We start from the raw sequence: 12,770 nt of genomic DNA, 5'->3' as shown, positions 1-12,770 counted from the left end.
TCGTGTATTGTTTTCTTTCCTTCCAGAGAGAACAAATTTTGATTAGGTAAATCTAAAAGGTAACACTTCATACTGTGTGGCATCATGTGTGGGAAAGCCAGCCGGTACTGATATCCCACTTATTAACTCTAGAATGGTGATCAAATTTATCTGTCATTAAAAAACAAATTTTTGTAGATTCTCGTCCTCCTGCACTCTTGTTGCTTTTTTCACTCAGACAAACTGATTTTTAAACTAGAAATAAAAAACCCAATCAGTGGCAGTAAAAATGCATAAATATAAATTTTCTCTGTACATATGGCCACTTTTTTCATGTTCTCTGCTTTTTTAATCAGGCATAGAGATTTTTTCTTAAATACATAGAATAATAGAAAATATGTGCTTAAAAAAATCAGCTAATGTTTATTTTTTTAAAAAAAGGCCTGTGTCATATATCTTATTGTCTTTAGATATAAGAGTTATTAATGTATGACTTTAATATGTATTTTATTGTATTATGAAAAACTAAACAGGACTCATCTGATGAGGATGTGTGAAATGGATTTAAAATTTGGACAGATTTTGTGGTCATTTTTGTCATAAAAAAAATAAAAAATTTGCAAAAAAAAAAAAAATTGCAATCACATTCATCTTTTTGTCTATTAGTGCAAAGTCAGAGCTCCACAACTATTACTCAGAAAATAGTTATTTTAGTTGTCAACAGGAGGATATGCAGTACCAATTTGTATTTATTTTCTTGCAAGTTGTGCAAAAAATGTCAATATTTGAGCTCTCACAATAAAACTGTTAATAATCAGGAATTTATGTATTTTATAGCCTAAAAGGAAAATCAAATTGAACAGGAACACAGCCCCCCCAAAAAAGAAGAAACTCATATTTCATGTCAAACAATTGTTTATTACTAATTATGGTACAAATCAATGTGACAGACTCGAAGCTTCCTTGTTTTTGTTTTTTTAAATAATCTTTTTCCTCTTTTGTTTTGTAAGAAATACACAAAGTGCTGCTTAAACCGACCAAAACAGATATTGCTCCAAAGATTAATTACAGTTTTCAGTCTGTTAAAAAAAACACAAAAAAAAACACAAAGAAAAGAAAACCAACATCCAGAGATGCTTCAGCTTTGGTTTCTAGTTCTTTGTCTGCTAACAAAAGTTGCTTCTGTGTTTGTTTTGTAGGCGAGAAACAAAAGAAATCTCTAATTAAATAAAAACCAACGCTGCCGTCGATATTTTTTCTTCTTCTACGCATGTCGACGAGCTGTAAAACAAATGTGGCCCAATAGGAAATGCATATAACACAGAGCGATGCATCAAAGGAAGGATGAAGAAGCCTTTTCCTCTGCTGTAACAGTGAACATGGACACAGTGCAGAACAGCTGCTTGCCAGAATGGCATTTCTCTGATTTGCAGTACTGAGGAAAACCTCGGATGAACTTCTGTGTTCCTGCTGCTCGTGTTTTTAAAGATTGTCAACATCTTGAATCTAGTCTCTGTACAATGTGCATAACTATAGAGCTTTGGTCCAGCGATAAAAAGTTGGGTGAAGGCATAACTCCTTTCTGTGTCTTCTTTAAAATTTCTCTTGGTTTTGGTTGCAGCTGTTTTTTTTGTGTGTGTGTGTGTTTTTTTTTTAAGCCTCGGCGCTGATCCACGTGTGTACTTTTCTCCTCGCAGTTTTTCTCGGCCCGGCTTCTGCCTGAAATTGTTTGTTTACAATGAAAGCAGCAGAACAAATCTGTGGAGGTAAACGGATGCCTTTTTAAAACAAACCGTTTTTCTATGACATTTACAGGATGCAGCAATTCTTCAGACCGGGATCGAGGGGGGGGGGAAAAAAAAGAAGAAAAAATGCAGAGATAACCGACCTGGACGTGGAAGGATGTGCGTCAAGCCGACACTTGATTCTGAATAAATCGCATCAAATTTCGCCTCACTTCAAATTAAGTTCACTCGCTCTGACATGTGACACTTATCCTCAACATTCTCCTCTTTTCTGTTCCTGTGAGGGCAAAAACATCCGAAGGGAGTGACGGATTGAGACTTTGGCTGAAAGAGTGATATTTCTGACAAGAAAATACAGCGTCTTGCAGAAACTATTAATACTGCTCCAACTTTTTTCTCATTTTGCCTCCTCACCAACCTCATACTTCAAAGTATTTTATGTTGTAGACCATCTCAAAGCAAGTCATGATTGTGAAGTGGAAGGAAAATGACGGTAAAAATAGTTTTTTTTTGCTTAAATGTAAATACTAGAAAATCCGTCTTTGCACACATCAGGTTCAAGTTTAACTTTTTGGCTTTCATGCAAAATGAAAACTAGTTGCCAGCTCTGTCATAGAGCTAAGAAGAGCTTTGATTTATAAAAGGAATAGTAAAGGCTTTCATGTTATAGCTTCCTCTCATAACAATGGTTTTATTTAGTTTTTACGTGTTTGATAAAACCAAAGATCTGAAATTCTAGGTTTTAAATTGCGACATTTTTGTATTTTAAACCGTTTGTATTTTGAAAATGGTTAGAGAGTCTTGACCGTGACATGGATGCAATCAGGTTTCTGGCAAAACTTGATAGTTAATTTTCACAAATGCACTTCAGTTGTTTTGCAATGAAGAAAAGGGAAAAAATGCAGTCTGTAGGTAATGTAACGCTGGTAGAGATGTACTCAAAAAGAATTGTGGCTGTAACGGCAGAGAAATGGCAGTTCTACCAACTTTTTTAAAAATCTGGGACTTGTAAATATGTGCATGCCACACTTTTCAGATGTTTATTGTAAAAATAAATCAAGCATAACTTCCATTCCGCTTCAAAATGATGCTCTGGGTGACAAAATGAATAAAACTCTAAAGGAGAAGTAAGACTTTTGCGAGGCGTTGCACCGCACAACAGAAAAACTGAATGAAAGAGTCAGGGATTCAAATAATTTCAGGAATCACTAAATGAAAAATAAATCGTAGTAGGAAGATTACCTCCTCAGGATAGTTTAAATAAAAAAGGTGTAAGAAACAGAAATAAAGCTTCATTTAACAGAAGCGACCTTTGCTCAGCTGAAAGGAATCCAAAATATGAAAGAAGCAAAAAGCCATTCTTTGTACAAAAGAACAGGTTTTGTGAGATACTCAAGTAAAAAAAAACACAAGAAAGAATGAGCTCGGTGATTACGCTTCAACCATGCACATTTAGAAAGCATTAGGGCAAATTAAAAAGGCTCATCATGTTCATTTTCAGGAAAAACACAGATTAATGTGTTGGAGATGAAATCTGTGGTCCGGTTAAAGCATGCAGAGGCAAACCTGCCTAAAAGAAACATTTTTTTTTTTTACAAGTTGTGGAGATGAGAAATTACAGAAGACACAGTTGAGGCTGTTTGACATGAATTTTTTTTCCAACACAGATTAAAACACTTTAGAAAAAGGAGGCAGAAAGCCAAGAGATTATAAAGAAATAAAAAGGAAAAGATCTCCCCCAGTCCTTGAGCTGAAGTTTGTGTGTTCTTTGGCTTTCAGGCTTTGGCAACAGAAACAAAGCTGCAGTATGACTCGACACCGAAACCCCTCGTCATTATCGCCACCGTCGTTTTAAAAGTCCTCCGCTTCCTCCCCTTCATCCAGTTATCAATAAATACCTGTAAAAGTTGTACAAAGTTACACTGTGGCTGAAAATATTTATAGATGAAACACAACTGGAGGCAAACAACATTATAATGCAACAGCAAAGGTTCATTTTTTAGTCCCAAAACTTTATCATTGATTCAATCTGAAGACGTTTTTTTTCTTCTTTTTTTAAATATTTACATTCAAACAATGAAGGAAAAAGTAAGAGACAGAAGATAAAATGTGTACTCACACTCACACATATAGCTTAGATTTTGCCAGTACAAATGTAAAAATTTAGAGCACATTTACATTACAAAATTATTCTTAGCAGTTAGATGCAACAGACTTTGGTAGATAGTGTTTGGATTTGGTTTCTCTTTACTAAATCCCTCCTCGTGTTGAACCAGAATTAGGGAGACTGTTCTGGATCTAAAACTCTTTAAAACAGCATACCGTAATTTTTAACTTTTCCTTCTTCTTTTTTTTTTTTTTTTTTTTACATAATTCTCACATATTAATCTCTTTTTTATGTTTTTGGTTTTCGCAGAGGTCATTTACAGAACTGTGGTGATCACACTGACAACACAAAGTTTTCCTCGGTCCCGGTGACTCGGCAACATTTTTCAGTCCTCGTCCGCTTTATTTTTCTTTGCCTTCGTTTCTAACGGCTGCCGCGTTTTCGCTCGTTCACTTGGGGAGCTCCTCTAGAGAGTCGGTGAGCGGGTCCATTGGCGCGGCCATGCCGAGGTCGGGCTGTTTCAAGCGCTTTATTGTGTTTTTCAGGGCTTGCCTCTTGTTGCAGAACCACACACGCACCACCTCCCTGTCATAGTTCAGCTTCTCGGCTATCTCCGTCATTTCCTGTCCGGAGGGGTGCGTGTTCTTCTCAAAGTGGCTGTTGAGGATCTCCAGCGCCTGCGGGGTGAAAGAGGTCCGCCGCTTGCGTTTTTTCGAGGGCTCGCTCCCAATAAACTCAGTCAGGTTCTGCATGCCGGATCGGTGGCGGGCTTCAGCCTCGGCCATCCAGCGCTCCAGAACAGGCTTAATCTTCTGGGCGCTTTTAGGGGTGATGTCCAACTTCTCAAACCTGGCAGGATATAAAAGGCCAGGGTTCAGTTTGCCTGTCAGACTGCTACCTATAGTGTTCTCTTGGGCTTCCTGTGGTAGGAAAAAGTGGCTTCTCAGGATGGTGTGTCTGGGGAGAATTGAGAAAAAAGAATCTTACTCAGGTGCCCTGCCAGAACAAGGGATAAGTCGCCTGCCTTTTAGTCTCCTCAACCAGAATGCCACAGGGACTCAAACCAGGGTTCCTACACATCTCAGATAGAAATTATATTGCTTTCCAGACTGAACAACTAAAGAGATCAAAGACATTTTTAGCCCATTATTAGAATATAAGCCTGAAAAAAACCCCACAAACTTGAAGGAGGGATGGATAACACATTCTGGGAAACAAGTGGACAGATGCATTAAGGAAAAGATGGATGCATGGACTAATGTATGAACTAGAGAACGGATGAAAGAATGAATGATTAGTCAGTTTGATAAATGGATGGATTGACCAATGAATGGACAGATGAATGGACCAATCTATGAAATAATGGATGGATGGAAGAATGGATAATTGGGGAGTTTGAACAATGGATGGATGGATGGATGGGTGGATGGATAGACGGATGGATCAATGGATGGACAGATGAATAGAAAAAGTATGAACTAGTGGATGGATGAAAGAATGAATGATGGACTGTTTGACCAATGGATGGAACAATGGATGAATGGATAGACCAATGGATGAATGGATGAATGTACCAACAGATGGATGGATGGATGGTTTGAGCAATGGACGGCTGAGTGAACCAACAGATGGACCAATGGATTGATAGATTGATGGACAGACAGACTGATAAACAGATGAACAAATGGATGGACAGTTGGATAAATAAATGATTTTGGATGGTTGAACAGAGGAAAAGACGATACACTGAAGGATGGATGGTTGTACGAAAACTTTTAAGCAATTCGTTAAGAAAAAACGTCTCGTATTTTTCCATTCTCAATTTTATTTTTCCACACTTATCCTGACTTTAAATTGCAGACTGCGTAGGAACCCTGTGGGACAAACATCTCTGTGTCCATCCGTGTCCTGCTGCACCCAGAAAAACCTCGGCTGCAGCAGCTGGAGGCGCAAAGTGCTGCAACTGTCTTTAACTGTCTGGCTACAGATGTGCAGCTTCTCTGTCCCAAACTGGCAATAGTGGAACAAGGAGATACTGCAGATGGCTAAAAAGCAGATGCAGCTAATGCACAAAAAGCATGCCAAAAATGTAATAGTTTTTTAAGACCGTTCTCAGAAATCAACAGCAAAACAAAGCAGGAATTACTACAAACACATCCATTCTGATCCCCAGATTAGAACCAAAACATGCACTTAGATGTGACATCATCATTAATTTACAAAAATACATTTTTAATCAAAACATGGATTAACGTGCTGTCAATTTCTCATGTTATATTTACTAAGAGCACATTCACAGACTGCTTGTGGAGCAAATCAATGAATGTAATAAGGTGGCTCAGCGACTGTCAGGTGCATTTTTCAGTGTTTTTCCTTGAAAAGATTGCTCTCATAACTGCAATGCTTCTTTTGTAATTAGTTGGAAGAACATACCTTTACTGTGTATTATCCCTCATTATGGAGAGGATGATAAAAACGTACCTGTTTTGTATTTAGTAAATATGCCAAGAGTGTGATTTCTGAGCGAATAGATTTTTTCAGCTAATACTTTGCTAAAATCTTCAGAACTTGGTTCTGAAGGAAGGATGGATGGATTTTGGGGCAGAATTTGATCTAAGCTGACGTTTTTTTTTTTTTTTTTTTTTACACAATCTACTTTCTATCTTGCAGAAATATACGTTCAAGGAAAAACAAAATCCACAAATAGGCAAACTTTCTGCTAATAATTTAAAGTTACGTTCCACAGAAAAGTCTGGGAATAGGTCCACTGCACATGAACTAGTGCAGCTACACTGCTGGAAAGCACACAACTACTGCATTCAAATATATTTTCAATTAAACTGAAAAGCGTTGGTGCTCTCCTGGAACCAAGAGAGGAAGAAAATAACCAAATTAACAATCCCAGCCAGACTGTCTTTGTAGTTTTGTCACAATAAACAATCTGATAAACAATCTGACTCATCAATGAACGTCAGTTGATAAAAGTATAGTTTTGTTCTTATAAAGTAACTCCTCCTCCAGAATTTAGAAATGCTTTCCATAAAGTGTCTCTTCCAGAAACAGCAGAAGCTGGGCTCTCCGAGGAACAAACAAACTAAAAAAGCCTTTTTTAATGGTGAGGTGAGCTGAGGGCGAGATGCCCATGCATGCATGAACTTCCTCTTTTCCTACACCTCGTCGGTGCATTCCTCGTCGTCGACAGGCGGTATTATTTATAACCCCATCCTCCCGTCCTAAACACTGGAAAGAGGAAGGCTCCATACTGAGGGAATACATTAGTAAATATGAAGAGTCACTGGAGACAGGACATTTCATGGATCAACAGGAACCGCAGATACTAAAATGAGTTGAGAGCTGCTCAGCTGGGGTGCACACTCCCCCCTCTAGTGCATCAGGACGGGCGGGGTGTCAGGAGCCGGGCCTATTTCAGTCCAAAGGTTTCTAAGGAGTGTTTGGTCATGAAACACTAAAATTACTGCATCTGGTGTTTAAAACAACAGCATGAAGCTACCTGAATGCTAACTGACTTCAATACTGAACTAAATATGTAGATTTTCCTGTTGTTTGTGCAATAATTAGAATTTAGTTATATAATTTAGTGCAATTTTTCAGCTGTGAAATATTTTAAGGCAGCCTTGAAGAGATGCTGGTATTTATCTGTTTTTCACTGCAAATCTTACCAAGTGTTTTTGATCTAGTTGTAAATATCGTACTGCACTTGAATTAAGACAAAATTATTTTAAAAGTACTTTTTCAGCTAAATCTAGGAGCTTGTTTTAAGTCAATAATTACTTAATATTGATTAAAATGTACGAGACATTTTTCCGATTTTTTAAGTGAAATAATCTGCCAGTGGAACAAGTACTTTTTCAGTAATATTAAGGAATTATTAACTTAAAACAAGCTCCCGCATCTACTTGAAAAAGTTCTTATAAAGTAGTTTTGTCTTAATTCAAGTCTACTAAGTTATTTACTGTACATTAAAAATCAAACAAAAATATCTAAGATTCAGTATTTCAGAAATGTAAGTTTAGATTTTTTAACTTTTCCTTTCCCATAACATGTTTAAACTATTTTAATCATCAGTGCACATCATTAACTCAGATTCAGCTCTCATTTGTGAAGGTTTAGATAAACTAAATCTGGAGGAAGTCTCATCATAGAGTCAGAAACTACATTCTACAGTCACCTAAGTTTAACTGTTAACAATAACAAGAAACTATGGATATAAACTACTTAAAATCGCCTGCTGGGTAATACAAAGCCTCAAATGCATCAACCAACCACTTCATTTTTGTCTTTCTCATATTTTAGGTGAAAGGCAAACCTTTTATTTAATTGCATTCCTGAAAGTTCTTGTCACACATGCCGTGATTTGGGCATAATTGGGCAATAATTTGGGCTTTTGATGATTTATTAGAAGCTTTTTTTCTTGGTGGAAAACAATCCTATAAATATTTTTAAGTAAGATAAACTAGTGTGACTTTAATTTCTCCATATAGTCTCAAATATATTACACCCACACCTGCTAATATTTGATTAAACATGCCACAGGAAGCTCATACACTGTTTGTAGTCCTGGCAGAATTTAGTTTGGATATTTGACTTCTCAGTAGAAGCATCATCACATTTATGTCCATAATAAGTGCTTGTAAACGTATAATTGGTTTGAACGCTCATTTCTGCAGACCAACGTCAGAAAAACTAAGAAATTTTCAGTTGATTTTAGGAAGAATCCTCCACCATGCCCTCTAGTTTTCATCCATGGACCGGCTTTAGAGGTTGTACATTACAAACACTTTGGTACAATTATTGACAACAGCTTGACCTTTACAGCAAATACAGTTGCACTCTGTGCTAAGGCTCACCGTATTTTTATTGGAAATTGAAAAGTTTTAATGTTGTTGTTTTGTTGAGTCGATTTTAATGTTTTCTTTTCTCTGTTGGTTGAAGACCTTCGCCCTGAAGAGAAACCCAGACTGAACGGCGCAGTGAAGATGTGCAGCTAAACTAAAGAATAAGTTTTTCCCAAGCTCTAAGGAACCAGTCACAAGAAAGGCTACAATGTTCCTTGCTGACCTGACTTGCTAGGCCCAGATACAGACTGTAGTAGCCTATGTTTATATCATGAATGTTGTTATTTTCATATTTCTGTCGGTTGTATTTGTACTTTTCTTTCCATTTTCCAAATTTTCCCCTTGGGGACAATAAAGTTTATCCTGAGTTTGGACTGTAATGAGTATAATCTGCAAAAGTATCACAAAAAAGTTATTTACCAACAAATAATTTCTATGGTTTTAAGGATTCCTGGAGCAATCTACTTAGTTGAAATCAACAAATTCTTAATATGAAACTGGATACCATAGTTGATGTTTCTAAATCTGAACCTGAAGGTGCAAAATAATTATTCTTTAAGTTGCATTAAATGTCATACATTTCTGTAGAATCAAACCAAATTTCAGTCAGCCTTTAGTTGAGCAAAAGCGCCTGTTTAGAAAAACTAATAAAGAGCCTGGAAACATGTTGAGCAATGAAAACAGACAAGATGGAAGCATCTGTCAGTGTGTGTCGGCTGTCTGGGTTCAGAGCCAGAGCCCCAGAGCTACAGTGCCTCTCCTCAAACTTCATGTCTATGTTGATGTTAACTAAACTAAAGCATGTGAAGTTCCCCTGGTTCTTCTTAAAACATCAGAATGTCATGTCTAATGTCATACAAACAACAAAAACAAAAAAAAAACAATAAAAAAAACTCCTAGAAACATGCGTAACAGTGTTTATTTTTGAAGCTAATGGATTTTAATGTATGTTATAAATATTTGAATTATGTCTGTCTGTAAATATTTTATGTTTTTTTTCCTTCTTGACTTTAAACATTAGTCTGGGCCTGATGCACTATTTCACTTTTTATCGGCTGTTTGATGTTGATGTGATGAAAGTTTTAAAGGTGCGTGACAGCGCAGCGTCACCTAAACATTACAGGTTATCAGCAAAGCGCATTAAAAAGAGATAGGGAATCAGAATTACTGCTGGAAAAGACACGTTGCACATGCTTTCACTGGTAACTTTAAGTATAAATATTAAAGCATTCTTTCTGCACTGTAAGGAAAATTACTTTTCTATTTAGATCTGAAATTTTTTGAAGCCATGTGGCCCAATTATTCCGACCTGACAGTCAGATGTGGCTTATTTGGCTTCTTCATGCAAAACGTTAGTGAAGCAGAAAAACAGGACGAATGAAACACAGATTTTATGATTGCCTCATGAATACATAATGCCCCGTTTATGGCTAAACTGTACTCACAGCGGCAGTAAAATATGAGAATCTTATTAACAGATCGTTGCCGTCAAGCTCCCTCATGTTCAGCCAGAGGAAACAGCGATGTGCCTTAGTAATTATTAAATGCTTTAAGTGCTTCTGGTAATACTTGTGTATGTATTTTGCATAAGTAACACCAGCCTGTCAGTGGGTGAGAGGGAACAGAGAGCAGGAACGGTGAGGAGAGCCATGTTGGTCAATTATGTGTTTAATATCTTAATAATGTCTGTTAGAAGACAGATTAAAGAGGCGAGCGCACCTGACAGCTCACTGACGCTGCACTGCATCGTTTGACAGAATCAGGACAGAAGAATTAGAAATAAAACCAAAGCTTTCTTGTTCATTTTTTTGTCTTTTTTTTTGCATTTGCTCTTACCTGCAGATGGCGGACTGGCTGTACGCCGGCCCCTCGGCCGCGCTGAGCGCCTGGCCCACCTGGGTCTGCGTCAGGCCCAGAGACAGCCGGCGGATTTTGAATGCTTTGGCGAACTCGCGGATCTCCTCCAGGTTGACCCCATCCACCTCACTGGGGGCAGTCTGCGGGTCTGCAACACAAACACACGCGTCTCATTTTATTAGCCCTGTGCTCCTCCATCGCTTATCTTATTTTCCAGAGTGAATGAGGCGAACGCGCCGCCGTGTGCGATCATGATGGTCTCTACACAACCTTAAAAAATAGTCCTGCTCTGGGTCAGAACTTGTTATTTTTCTTTGCTGTAAAACTCACACATCTGAGAGATGTTTTGAAGAGTGGATTCATGTGAGGTGTGAATACAGGCTTTCATAGCTTTGGCTTTAAAGTGTAAATCTTGTATGTTACAGTATAGCAGAGCATATGGACATAAACACACGACAGTTGTTATTTTTTCTCAATAGAAAGAATGTGCTAAACTACAGACCTCTACAAATACATGTTTATTCTAAAGTCAACTCTCTCAGATTCACATTAAAGAGTGTAAAGATGTTATTACTTCAGCATGACCTGAAGTTAAAATGGTTCAAAGCAGCTCAAACACAAACACAAAAAATACACCAAAGAAATAAATGCAGGTCTGTAAACTTTCACTGAAGCATTTTTAAATAATTTCCCTGCTAATAAAAAGTGATTTCACATTGTACATCAATGTCAGGTGCCCTGGCATCCTGCTTACCAAAGCAAAGTTTGTGCTTCTGAATAATTCATCCTGGTCATTATCAATGAATTATTAAAGGACTCCTCCAAGCGTATTTAAGCAAAAATCTATGAGGCTGCCATCTCGTTGTGCCTCATAAGTGACATGCAGCATATGCGATGCAGCTTCAGACGTGTGAACGCCACGAGGATGAGGGGCGACTGCAGACTCGGAGCACTCACGGCTTCTTCGGGCCCCATCATCTCCACTGTGATGAGCATTTCTTCATCATTCCCAGTGGAGGCTATTTACTTAGTAGATTGAAAGACTAATGGAAGCCGTTCTCCAGTGGTCCAGCCTCTGGATCCACATTATTCGTCAGATATTAGGTCACGGCTCAAACACGACTTAAGGATTTGAACCAAGTTCATTTATACTGCAGTGATAAATCTTTGATTAAGGCTTCGTACAATAGTCTAAAAAAGGTTTTTAAGTTAATCTTACAAAAAAGAAACCCCAAAACAGCATAGAGGCAATTTTACAAAATAAGCCATGAGATTCGTCGGTGTAGACCTGTCACAATAACAAATTCTGCTCAATGATAAATTGTCCTCATAATTATTGCAATAAATATTTTTATAGTGAGACCATTTCCAAATATTTTGATAATGGCATAATAATGGAAGTTCACCCTCTCAGGAAGATATTTTAAATTTCCGACATAATCCACAAAAAACAATAAATAAAATTGAAATGAAATAACACACACAACTGAAACCACCAAAAGCACTTTGAGTGATCAAAATGATTGGAAAAGCATAATAGTTCAGTCCAGTTTTACCATTAAAACATAATTGCATGGTCTTGTTGACGGTGCTACAACAGGCATTTAAAGTTAATTTTCATTTGGGATGCAGATACCAAATTTTAAAAAATATCCTAAACTTCTCTGGATAGTTTATAACCTTTGTATGTTATAAGCAGATCAAGAATGACAGTATTTAGGATCTGGACTTGATTCCCTGAATAATTTTAGATAATTCAACATTGAAAAGTTTTTGCTTTGGTGGGTGTTCAAGAGGCCAGTTACAGCTGATATTAGCATGTGAAACTAAGCTTATTGGTATAACTGAGAAATAGTTACCTCCAAAGTAAAAATTATCTCATGAATTCAGAAAAAATAAAGACAATGTTAAAAAAAAGTGATGAATAAACAGAACTCGCACTGGTGAAGCTCACGTTCAAATTGCTAAATCTGTATTCAGCAAAACCAAAATAAATCCTGGTTAAAATGTGCTTCAGTTTCAGCCTTTCTTCATGCAGAAAAGAGAAATCTGTGGATAAGTTAAAACTGGATATACTGTAAAACAGGTAATAGTGTTAGTTGATCACATAAGGAATCATCAGGTGACTTTCTCAAGAAAAAAATGAGCCAAGGATAAAAAAAAAAGACAATATTCCCTGCATCTTGTTTATGATTTAGTTCTTCCTGTTAACATACATTCTTTGCT

General features: G+C 37.2%; 1 protein-coding gene across 2 annotated transcripts in view; it reads right to left on the bottom strand.

Annotated features, from left to right (window-relative positions):
• Positions 1 to 876: 876 nt before the first annotated feature.
• pou6f2 (POU class 6 homeobox 2) overlaps positions 877 to 12,770 on the bottom strand; it is a 92,070-nt gene continuing 80,176 nt past the window's right edge. Inside the window, exons 9-10 of one of the 2 annotated variants that reach the window (XM_032552255.1) lie at positions 10,524 to 10,692; positions 877 to 4,680 (exon numbers count right to left, since the gene is read on the bottom strand). In XM_032552255.1, the coding sequence (XP_032408146.1) occupies positions 4,281 to 4,680; positions 10,524 to 10,692 (569 nt within the window). In that variant the 3' untranslated portion in view covers positions 877 to 4,280. Of the gene's footprint in view, positions 4,789 to 10,523; positions 10,693 to 12,770 lie in introns of both variants that reach the window. The other variant, XM_032552254.1, reaches the window with a different exon arrangement.

Source organism: Xiphophorus hellerii, chromosome 21 (genome assembly GCF_003331165.1).
Source record: "Xiphophorus hellerii strain 12219 chromosome 21, Xiphophorus_hellerii-4.1, whole genome shotgun sequence".
In the NCBI taxonomy this organism is placed as follows: Eukaryota; Metazoa; Chordata; class Actinopteri; order Cyprinodontiformes; family Poeciliidae; genus Xiphophorus; species Xiphophorus hellerii.
The sequence above is the reverse complement of the archived record's forward strand: the minus strand, read 5'-3'. Positions and strand labels throughout refer to the sequence as shown.